At 35.3% G+C, this 11070-nt stretch overlaps 1 protein-coding gene, 1 long non-coding RNA gene and 5 other non-coding genes across 8 annotated transcripts; all 7 read left to right on the top strand.

Annotated features, from left to right (window-relative positions):
• Nucleotides 1–767: 767 nt before the first annotated feature.
• LOC127961157 (uncharacterized) lies at nucleotides 768–4108 on the top strand. Of its 2 annotated transcripts, none has more exons than XR_008154384.1 (12): nucleotides 768–829; nucleotides 1331–1375; nucleotides 1915–1964; nucleotides 2143–2190; nucleotides 2387–2430; nucleotides 2536–2582; nucleotides 2753–2804; nucleotides 3000–3026; nucleotides 3253–3281; nucleotides 3526–3586; nucleotides 3773–3792; nucleotides 3960–4108. It is a non-coding gene; the product is annotated as an uncharacterized LOC127961157 (long non-coding RNA). The 2 variants fall into 2 exon arrangements; XR_008154383.1 differs by having other exon boundaries at nucleotides 3526–3574; nucleotides 3769–3792.
• LOC127962804 (small nucleolar RNA SNORD27) lies at nucleotides 2006–2077 on the top strand. The gene has a single exon (XR_008154669.1). It is a non-coding gene; the product is annotated as a small nucleolar RNA SNORD27 (small nucleolar RNA).
• LOC127962803 (small nucleolar RNA SNORD29) lies at nucleotides 2620–2684 on the top strand. The gene has a single exon (XR_008154668.1). It is a non-coding gene; the product is annotated as a small nucleolar RNA SNORD29 (small nucleolar RNA).
• LOC127962808 (small nucleolar RNA SNORD22) lies at nucleotides 3324–3450 on the top strand. Its single transcript, XR_008154672.1, has one exon. It is a non-coding gene; the product is annotated as a small nucleolar RNA SNORD22 (small nucleolar RNA).
• On the top strand, nucleotides 3632–3700 carry LOC127962806 (small nucleolar RNA SNORD31). Its single transcript, XR_008154670.1, has one exon. It is a non-coding gene; the product is annotated as a small nucleolar RNA SNORD31 (small nucleolar RNA).
• Nucleotides 3833–3899, top strand: LOC127962807 (small nucleolar RNA SNORD31). The gene has a single exon (XR_008154671.1). It is a non-coding gene; the product is annotated as a small nucleolar RNA SNORD31 (small nucleolar RNA).
• A 3147-nt stretch (nucleotides 4109–7255) lies between the features above and the next one.
• batf2 (basic leucine zipper ATF-like transcription factor 2) lies at nucleotides 7256–10768 on the top strand. The gene is made up of 3 exons (XM_052560140.1): nucleotides 7256–8208; nucleotides 8389–8493; nucleotides 9242–10768. Exons 1-3 carry the CDS (start codon nucleotides 8131–8133, stop codon nucleotides 9578–9580), a joined length of 522 nt encoding a protein of 173 aa, XP_052416100.1. The 5' UTR covers nucleotides 7256–8130; the 3' UTR covers nucleotides 9581–10768.
• The last annotated feature ends 302 nt before the right edge of the window (nucleotides 10769–11070 follow it).

Genomic DNA, 11070 nt, shown 5'->3' on the forward strand with positions numbered 1-11070 from the left:
CGCCAAATATAGCGAAGCTCAATGAAATACCTTTTGGAAATACAAATACACATACTAAGAAAAGTTGTATAGTAGTATTCTATTTTTAACATAGCAAAATAGTCATGTTAAACATTGTGGTTGATAAGGTTCATCACACACTGGAATGGAATGTCAAGCCAAAAGCATTCCATTGTGGGATACTATATCCCATGCAGCGTGCTCTTATTAATACTGGTCTGGACAGTTTGATAATTAGGGTGGGTCATAAGCACATTACGCACAGTATAAGTACATACTACATACTACAGAGATGTAGACTACTGTGAGTAGCTTTGCAGTTTCAAATCTATTGTGGGCCTATCAGTAACCTTGCATCAGTGCAGATATGGTGCCATCTAGTGGAAAATGTGAATCTTATTGACAGTTATGATTTTCATCTGCTTTTTATATTACAGATCAACAATCAAACAAAAATAAAATAAAAAATAAATAATAATAATAATAATAAAACTTCTACAGCTGTGTGTGTGATACTAGTATACGTGTGTTATACGTTCAAATTGTGTTATACATTATTTTGCCTCTAAGTGTCTGCTCTCACTATGCTGCATTTATTAGTTTTGCTATATAGGATGGCTATTATGTGCACTGGAATAAAATGTTTGAGTTTATTATTTTAATAGTAAATAATATATTTTTTAATTCATAAACCGCAACGAATGTTGGCGCTTCTTCTGTGATCCAGCAACCTCATTGGTTGTTTGTAAAATGGGCGTGGATTTTACGTGACAAGAATAAAACTCGCCGAGACCTTCCCTTCGTCCATTTTGGAGCAGCTTCTTCTCTGGTAAGGTGTTTTGCAGTATCTATATTATTTATGGTGTAGTTGTCCAGCTTTTTTTTTTATTGCGTGGTTTCTACAAAGTGTTCTTAAGTTATATGTAATTATTTTCTTTCTTAGTATGCATCTAAACGTTTATTTCAGTCCGTAGTCCTTAAGTAGATCACTTCTGGGTATTTCCAATCTGCTGGCCCACGAGCCTCTGATTTGTATCTGAACCCATCCTGATTTATCTATTGCTATTATTTGAAATCGTCCCATTATTATCAAAGTTTACATGCTCCTATAGCGTTATTAAAACGTATTTTCTGCTGGTTTGCTTTTTTAAGGCTTTGGCGAGATCTCTCAATGATGATAACTCACAGACCTGTACTGAAATACTGTGATTGCACTTTATTTATCTGAAGAGAGACTGACGTCAATTTCGCGGATTTTATTGTAAACCCTCCGTGTTCTCAAAGCTTCAAATTCAAACACGTGTCTCAACTGCCCGGTTTTCTTTTGCAGCTGTGTCGACCACGAGGAGCATGACTTGCATGGGCTCATGGGAAGGTAAGGGTGCAATTCATAGTGCTTTTCCTAAATCTTATAGGGAAATCTATTGATATTAATTTAATCTTTTGGCCTGTTTCATATTTGAAGATCACTTAAATATTGCGTTAAACCTCTGCTCTCTATCTGCATTATTGGATGCATTTTAAATGCTAGATTGTCCTGCATATGTAAACCTGATAAGGAGCTCTTAACTGGAACCATAACATCTATGAAACCAATTTTACTACATATTATATTACATAAATGTAGTGCATGGCTTCTTTTTATAAAGAAGTTTAATTGATCCAGGATCTTAGTTCTGTGGTTTAGGCCTGAATTGTGGTCTACCACACCCAAGAAGTAACTGCAGCACTTGTGTGCTGAATGTATGGATTGACTTCCAGTGCTACTGTGATGACTTATGAATTCTCTCTTCCTGAATTGCTTTGATGTAACTGTTCTAAACTGAGTAGCATTGGACATCTAGTGCACCTTGCCAAGCATTATTGTTTGCTTGTTTGTGAATGCAGGCACTTATTAAAGCATTTGTTTTGCAGTTTCGGTGCCCTCTGCTGGGATGGGTAGACTGAGATCCGTTAAATTCAAGGTAAGCTCTCCAAGTGTTCAGGGTCCTCTTTAGACCGATCATTTATATGATGATTTCAAAAGACAAGCATATGTCTGAATTCCTGTGATGTTTGCCTTTTTTGTTCTGACAAAAGGCAGATGACTGTAGTCCAGTCACCTCCCTATTGCAGGAACTAATTGTTCGGTTTTATTTTAAGGCATCCTTCTCATGAACTCCGAGAGCATGATGACCATGGGTTGTGTTGGTAAGTAGTTTTTCGAATTCAAAGTTAGTTTGGGTATCAAATCTGTTGTCTGAAGTGATTTAAGTATTTATATCTTAACTGGACGACAGATTTGTCATATGGCATTCTAGTCACCAAAGTATGATTGGACCGTATGACTACAGGTTTTATCTTTTTTATAATTGTGGCTATTTTGTTTACACTGCCTGTTTTCTAGGTAATTTGCCTCCTTTTGTGGTGTTGGTCATGGTACATCATGAGGTGAGGGTCTTTAAATATCTAGATCACTTTGACCCATTGTGTTATAGACCGCAATTAACCTGTTTTTGTTTCTCGGTTTTAATATTAAAGCACTTTGTCTTTTAGGAAGTGCCTGCATGATGAGCTCTCACCAAAGACCTGGAACTCCCGAGGTACTTCTGTTTATATTAAATGCAGTGTTTAGCTCCGTCTCTGTGATGAAGATACTTAGCTCACTTTGATCCTTTGTGAAAAGACACGAACACCTGAGAGACTTATTAGCTGCGTATCATTCTGATTTTACATTTGACACTGTCTGACATCATTCCTCTTTTCTTGACAGGGCTGTTTTTTGTCCAAGACAGAGTTGCTCAAGTCCTTTTGGTGATTATTGGGTGAGATTACTTGTTCCCATGTGCTACTTACTAATACTCAATCCCTCTGTAATGTATGATTATTTTTTTGGAATCTCGTTCGTCTGAAAACCTGTTGATAAATATTTGTGAATGACGTTACAGTACATGTTTCCCCCTACATTTTGCATGCTCTGTGTCTGAAGTGACACCCAGATTTGTTTTCTCCCCCTAAAGGTTTCACATCTGTAGTACGCTCAACGGGTAAGCATATGCACTTTATCATTCCATTGGATCTAGTCTTTTTAGTTAACTTGTACCCCTCAGTGTTTGGTTCCATCTGTAACTATGATGATTTTTACAGTCTCGTTCGTCTGAAGTCCTGTTGATAAATTAAATCAAGTTTACTGATGTTACAGATTTGACATTTTCATCTGCATTTTATTGTAGCTCTCCCATCTGAAACCTATAAATTTTCTTAATCTATTAGGTGGCACACCTGATGTGGGGAGTTCACAGGTGAGAATTTTCTAATAAACAATGACACCATTGCAGCTGGTCCTTTTATGATGTAATCTGCACATGTCTTACGCCCTGTGTCAATACCAGAACCTGAAAAGGTGAACCCACTGGTATTGCCTGGGCAATAAGGGGATGACTCGTTGGGGTTACCAACAGTCTGAGAAGGACCAGTTTGAACGTAGAAGTGTTTTCTTTTCATATTTTCCCTAATTTTCTTTTCCCCCTCATTGATTCCTTTCAGGACTGCAGGCGATTCTTAAACTTCTGCTCCCTTGAACGTATTGGAGCTGGTATGTTGATGGGTTTTTTCTTTTTTTTTTTTTTTCTTTTTAACAAGTTGTATGTGAACTAGGTGTGATGACTGAGATACCGCCCCAGTCTGATTTATCTGACTGAATGGTAACCTCTGACCTCAGTAAATGGATTCAATTTAAAATCTGTACTTGTCAAACATTAGCTAATTCTTCGTCTTTTATACCCTCAGGTAGTTCTGTGACTGACTTTAAAGGTTTGTATCTTCATATTGGCTTGGTTACGTTTTGGATTCCATTTTAAATGATGACGTATATCGCCCCAGTCTGATGTGTTATGACTGATTGATAATTCTGATTAAATGTAGACTTTTTAAAGGTACTAGTTTATGAGACTCTCTGACACTTTCTTTGTAACCCCCAGGTCTCTTAAATTGCATTTGAGAAGTTGAACTTGCTGAAACCTGACGTTCATCCCTGTACTACAGATCTGCTGAACTAAAGTGACTTTTTCCTTTGTATTTATTCTGAAGATTGCAAAATAAAAGTCTCCTCTGAATTTGCCATTTGAAATAGTGAGTCATCACCTTTTCTGCATGTTTGTATTGGGGTTTTTAACTTTTTTTTTTTTTTTTTTTTTTTTTTTTTTTTTGTATAGCAAAAGGCTCACACTCACAGCACTAGATTTATGCATCATGAATGGTCAGTTTATTTTTTACAATTTAATAGCATTGGTATGTAAAGCTTCACACTTGAACTAGAAGTAGTGTTGGGTTATGTTTATTTGGTGCTTCACCATATTTTTGGTGTGGTAATTCTAAAGAGTCATATTTGTTATGAGAATGCATCCTAGCATTAATCGAATTGTTTCCATTGAGAAATTCAAGCATAATTAACAAACTTGTTTCTCTTGGGACAGTTACTTGAATCGTGCTAAGGTTTAAAAAGCAACAATGCTGTTATTTGCTACCCTTTTAAAGGGTGTTTTAATGTTGTTCTGATGAGGGGGAGGAAAGATTAATGAATATTATAAAATGTGGCTAGATTAGAAGCGGCCTCCCTCAAGATCTTCAATCAAAAGAGGAAGGCTAAAGACTGACCTGTAATTTTAAATTTCAGTAAAAAGACTGCAGTAATTGTTCTAGAAAGATGACCAAAATTGAGGTAGGGTGTATTCTTTGCAGACATGGTGTATCTTTTAATGCAGCTGAACAGTCAGCTAGTTACAAATAGTGAACCATACGCAAGGAAGAGCTGAGCTGCTATATCCAAGTAGCCAGTCCCCTCATAAAAATACAGATGACGGTTTAACAAAAGACTTGCCTCTTGAATGGCATCTTTTGATAAAGCACCAGGTAGGTCCTGTTTGTTGGCAAAAACCAAGTGGCTCCTGCTTATTGCTATTCAAGAGAATGCATTAATTGCAAAGTGTAATGTATTTAGAAAAACCCACACACTACATTTTATTGATTCACAACTATGTGGCCTTTTATATTCACTAAAAGATGCCAAGTAACGAAATGTATAAAACTCCAAGGTCCAAGATATTGGTCCTCTAACATTTAGTTATAAAGCACTCAGTTCTTTCCTGCAGTCCTCCAGTCTCAATCTGTCAGTGATGTCCACTACCCACACTAGTCCATCTGTACTCTCAAAATAATTCCTCCAGTATGATCTCAGTGACTTTTGGCCACCTACATCCCTGGTATTCATGTTAAACCTAGTCTCTCTGAAGCTAGAGAATCAAAAAGTAATGCACGTGGTTATGTATCACAGTAACATTGGTAAACAGTTTGTATACCTGCACATTCTCTCTCTGTGTGTGTGTATATATATATGTATATATTAGTGCTGTCAAACAGTTAATCGCATCCAAAATAATTGCCTTTTTGCCAATTAGTTTCATTAAAAATTAGCATGTAATAATGCTCTCAACCTGCCGTGCTCTTTATGATCGAGTGTCTTAAGCCTAATGTTGGAGAGATCGTGCTGACACGCCGTTAAACTTCTTCAGGATTTTTTTTTCAGCATTGTCAACAGCTCTAAACAGAAAGGTTAAGGACCCACAACAGTCTTTAGCATCACGAGTAACGAGAACTACACTACATGAGTAACTGGCACTCATGAACAGAGAAAGCATGTACTTTATTAAACAAAACAACAGCGATTTAAAAAAAATTGTTTTCAAAATTATTCATATGAATACTTTTGAATGCAGTTCTGTGAAAGGATGACATACAGCATGTAGCGCTCATTGTGCTTCATCTTATTCAAGATTGCCAGTAAACCCATCGGGAGCGTTTAAGTGTAAAACACTGAATTGATCTTAATCCGAAATTGCACATTAATCACTGAAAATAATAATTTCCTAAATAAAAGTGTTATTGCAAAGCCATACTGCAAACAAGGAAGGGTTACTAAGAGTTGACACAACTCATTAAAGTGTGATTGGTTAGAGAGCTCGAAAAGATGGAGCTGAAGGTATATGATTGGCTATTCAAACTGTCATTCATTATTGGCCTTTTTCTATTGGCGCAGGAAAACCGCGGCAAGGGCGTGTCTAAAAGTCGATTCTATAGCGTCCCCTTATGTGCATTTTCTAAACATGTTAGCTGAAGTGAACTACACCAAAACTTCTTGTAAAGTAGGTTAGTCTCACGTTCTTTTGTCTGACTGGTTGTTTGATCGCTTGGTCATCCATTCTAGTTTAACCCTATTGTTATTTGGGTAGGACGGGAGAGGGTGAACAATGTGGATTTACTTTTGAATTGTAACATATTTAGATATTAGTTTAGCATGGATGATGATGTATCAGCCAAAGTGTTATTATGGGAACTAAAATCAAACAGTTGATAACTTAATTGTTATAGCATAAAGTGTCAAATAAAAAGAGGAGTAAGCTATGGCCTGCCATTTTTATCCCTGATAAACTTTTACAAAATGTATAGATTAAATTTGTTAATTCTTATTCATATTTATAGCTTTAAGTGTCATTAAAAACAACAACTATTCTATTTAAAATGTAATTTTATTTATATGCAAGCATATTAATATTTTATATTATAAAATTTAATATAAACACTATAAATGCAAATGTAATGATTTTACTCAGTTAACCTATAGGATTTAATGAAGGCAAAGTTGTCTCAATTGCACATATGTATCTGAAAAAAGACCAAATTCATGAAAAAAAAAAAAGAATAAAAAAATAATAAAAACTAGTAATGCCACTTGGGGTCTTCTGTGCCAAAACCTTTGAAATTCAACATAATACAACTTTATATATCACTACACGGACACACAATAAGATCAATTATCATATTATAATATCTCGAAACATCAAAATTAATAGAAACGTTTTGAATTATTCAAAAGGACAAAAGGGTGGGGAAGGTCATCTTCCCTGTTGCACTAAATCACTATTTAACATTAGCTGCTAAATATTAATTATTAATAGGGTTAAGGGTGTATTTTTTAGATTAAAAATAAAATATAAAAATTTTCAAACAAGCAACCATAATTACATTAATACAGAGGACATTTGTATTAGTGGTGTTTATGGTAAATTACAATTAAGAAAAATAATGAGAATATTGAATACCTCAGTGAAGGAGTTTATTGCAGCATAGTAAAGTATGGTATTAATAATAATAATAAGAATACGAATAATAATAGCCTAGGCTACATCTGTAATGGGGTACAATCATCATTTTATTGTTCATATCTCATTATAAACATATGATGAATCAGAAATACTGTGATCTAAAACGTGTAGCTAATTTAATTGTTTTAATGTTTGTCAGTGTACTTTGGCTTTCATCGAAAGAAAAGTCTAGCATCTACATTAATTGTTGGACAGCACAACTCCCCTTACGGTAAATTCCTTGTTTGTTTAATTTGTCTCAGTTTTCCCCTCCTTGAAAATGCAGCACTTATGTTTGCAGCAGATTCTGTCCATTAGTTGCCGCCATATGCCTGTAAATGAGACACGATTGCAAACATTTCTCCATGCAGAAGCTTGTAACTCCTACTAAATTATATGAGTAGCCTATTTAAAAAAATGCTGGATTCATTTTGTCAAGTTGTTATATTAGTTTCAGTAATGAAATCCTGTAGCTGATAGGCTTACATAAGCTTTCAGACCCCTCACAGCTACACCCCTTTGGACTTCCTGCTTGGAATTCCCAGTATTTGTCAGTGTAGAGCGGGAAATGAACAGCCTACATACTGGCAGTACCGTGCCGGAAGCCATGATCTCCCTGCTCCGCTAACCGGGCCATTTAAAATAATTCGAAACCGAAAACATTCGAGTCCAGCTCTCTGTTGCGTCAGGCCATTCGCAGAGCTATTGGCTCATTCCGCCGCCCACGGACAACATCACAAAGACCTCGGAGCAGTTTAAATCATGACCAGGCGCTCTACTTCAGCAGTTCAGACTACTTCTGCCTCAGCATTCTTTCATCGCGCTTGCTTTTCAATTCGAAAAATTTCGTGCAGTGGTGAAATACTACTAAAGACCGTTGATTTATTCTGAAAGTATACATGCAAGCATTTTGTTCTGATTTAACTGTCGAAAAGCATCAGTGCACTTGGAGATGCCAGCTTCTGTCATGGACAACTTTGACCAGGGAAGTCCATTCTCTCAAAGTGATTCGCAAAGTCCTCTTGATTGGGTAGGAATTAATTTCAATAATTAATTATTCATTATTATTACAAGCAATAAATTATTATTATTATTATATTTTGTATTATTTTGCTATATGTAGCTATAATATGTATTATTTGTTTATATATAAATAAATCTGTATTTATATTATATAGTGTAAATCATATGATCTGATAATTGTCTTTAGAGCACACAGTCAGAGGACCACAGGCACCATCGCAGAGACAAAAACAGAGATGCAGCTCGAAAGAGTCGCAGAAAACACACAGAGAAGGCAGACATGCTGCATGAGGTCAGTAGCAAATTAAAACCTTTGACACTCTCTCTTTTTCCCCTTTTAATGGGTTTGTGTTGCTCTGTCCCTATTTGTTACCTCTTCAAATCCGTGCATTTGTTGTATCTTTTCATTTGCATTACTCACACAACTATATATTTACTTTTTATTCTTTATTATTGTTATTGTCTGCTACATAGCCTATATTCTTACTTGGAATCGTGAAGTAATGTGCCATAATCATACATTTCAGAAGAAGGTCTATTTCTCTGGAGGATGTTGTTTGTGTGTTTGTTAATGAATAGTTTGTAGTCTGTGTGTGTGTAGAGGAGCATTTGTATTGCACAACATTTCAGTGCAGAGGAGGCATTTCTTGGAAACATAGAGCATGACTGGGACAGCTTACAGATTAGTTATTCTAGTGGCTGACTGGTTATTTCAGTTCAACATCTGAGATGTCATACATTCACTTTCATTTTCACTCCAGATGATGTACAAATTTAGGACTTTCCCCTTTTTTATCCAACCCAATAATCACATCTCAGATCCTTTCTAAGACGTGGGTGTGTTCAAGGGTGTGATGACCTTTGAACTTTATATGTGGGAAAAGCAGCTCAGGTCAAATTTGTTTTAAATGGATTTTTATTTGACACTACTTGCATTACTGCCGCATTCCTTTCATTTTGTTACTTCTGCTTGAAGTCATGCCAATATTGTATTTTCTATAAACTAATTAAGAAATATATCTATATTTTTTTTTACCTAGGAACTCCAAACCCTAGAGCAGTCTAATGCCGCATTCATAAAGGAAATCGCGGAACTGAAGAAGGAGCTTCAATTCTACACCACAGCCTTGGAACAACATATACCTCACTGCACTAAACAGTGTCCATTTGAACCATCAGTTAATGTTACAGGGGGACCGTCCACAGCTACACCCTCTACCTCAGATATCACCTTCAACTCTGACCCCAACCCCTTGCCAGAACTTGCATTCTTACCAGACACAGATTCAGCGGACTTTTCTCTAGCAGACCTCCTCGACAGTGCTGATTGGTGTCCATGGGACTCAATGAATGGAAATGGGTGTCTACAGCAGTTCTGAGGTGCTGTACAATCAGTTGTTCTGTCACAAGGCTTACACACTACTACATCCTGCAAACAGCCCTTTTTGTGGTGTTCAAATGCTAATGGTGCTAAAAAAACATAATCCATGAAAGTGTGAATATATTATATACACAATTACTTACAGGTGGCATTTACATGTAGCTATATTTTAGATATGGGCATTATATTTTTTTAATATGTAGGACCATAGCCTATGTTGGGCTTATTGATTCCATACTTTAATCCATTTTGATTTGTAATATGAAAATGTTCAGTTATTTCATTAAATTATTTTTAATAATTGTAAATGTTATTTATTGGAATATGGGTCAATGACACTCATTCCTGTCCAGTTATATGATTTTATTCAGATTAAAGCAACTGTATGTAGTTTTATGTATTTGGGCAATTTTGAAGCTCCCTCTAAATATATCACTGTTTCAAGGTACTTTAAAAAAAGGTACATATTTGCTTTAATGTCTTACAAGACATGCTACACAACATCTTATATGCCAATAACAGCACTGATATAGGTATCCCATGGCAACATATACAGTCAATCGCTATCTTACAATACAAAGACATTGTGTAGGAAGAACGAGAGAAAGATCAAACCAAAATCCAGAATAGATGCACATATACGTAGAATCAAAATATGTACTGAGGTCAGTGGAATTTTATAGTCAGCCATAGAGGTGACTTAAGTATACCAAAAGTCATTAGGCCTCTAATGGAAGTCATAGGTTAGATTTTCTAACGGTTTAAGAGAAGTAGCCTGACTCATATTTTTACCAAATATGTACAAACACTTAACGTTTTTTTCATTCTGTACCATGGTGAAGACACAATTCAAATGTTACAATTCAAAAGATATGGATTCGGGGACCGAGTATGCAAAGGATTTACCAGTAATCTTCTGTACAGTATGATTTGATCTGTTGCAGTCCCAAAACATATGTATCACGTCAACCTCACATTTAAAACACAACTGGGAAACATTGAGAAATATTTTATAAATGTGAAACGGCATTAGGTACGTCCTGTGAATAAACTTAACATTTTGTTCATTGTTCAAAACCATTTTTTTTTATTAGCTTGAATTAATGCTTTAGTAGGGATTATAGTGAAAAAGGTGTATCTGTAGATTGCCTATAAAATTAAATAAAAGGAAATGGTGGTATAAACAATTTGACAGTTTTCAATTCTTAATTTTTTCAATTACATTTTTTTTAATCAGCATGCATGACCTATATGCCATTTTCTCGACACAGACATTTTAATCTTTCTATGAGGAGGATATTCTGATAGAGTATGTATAGGCATTAGTATGTTTTTCTTTTTGTTTTTATTTTAAGTTGGCCTATTTAGTTTTTTTTAACGTTTACAAAAAAAAAAAAAATAGTATTTCATAAAACAAATGTGATTTTTTTTTGTAACTGATGGTTATACAAATACGATTTTAAAGTCATTATAATATAAATTGTAGGC

Source organism: Carassius gibelio, chromosome B7, assembly GCF_023724105.1.
Source record: "Carassius gibelio isolate Cgi1373 ecotype wild population from Czech Republic chromosome B7, carGib1.2-hapl.c, whole genome shotgun sequence".
Taxonomy (NCBI): Eukaryota; Metazoa; Chordata; class Actinopteri; order Cypriniformes; family Cyprinidae; genus Carassius; species Carassius gibelio.

Bases quoted from the DNA above. Each gene is read 5' to 3' on its own strand.
- batf2 (XM_052560140.1), top strand. From the start codon at position 8,131: ATGCCAGCTTCTGTCATGGACAACTTTGACCAGGGAAGTCCATTCTCT. The intron at 8,209-8,388 runs GTAGGAATTAAT...AATTGTCTTTAG, and splicing joins CGCAAAGTCCTCTTGATTGG to AGCACACAGTCAGAGGACCA. The intron at 8,494-9,241 runs GTCAGTAGCAAA...TTTTTTACCTAG, and splicing joins AGGCAGACATGCTGCATGAG to GAACTCCAAACCCTAGAGCA.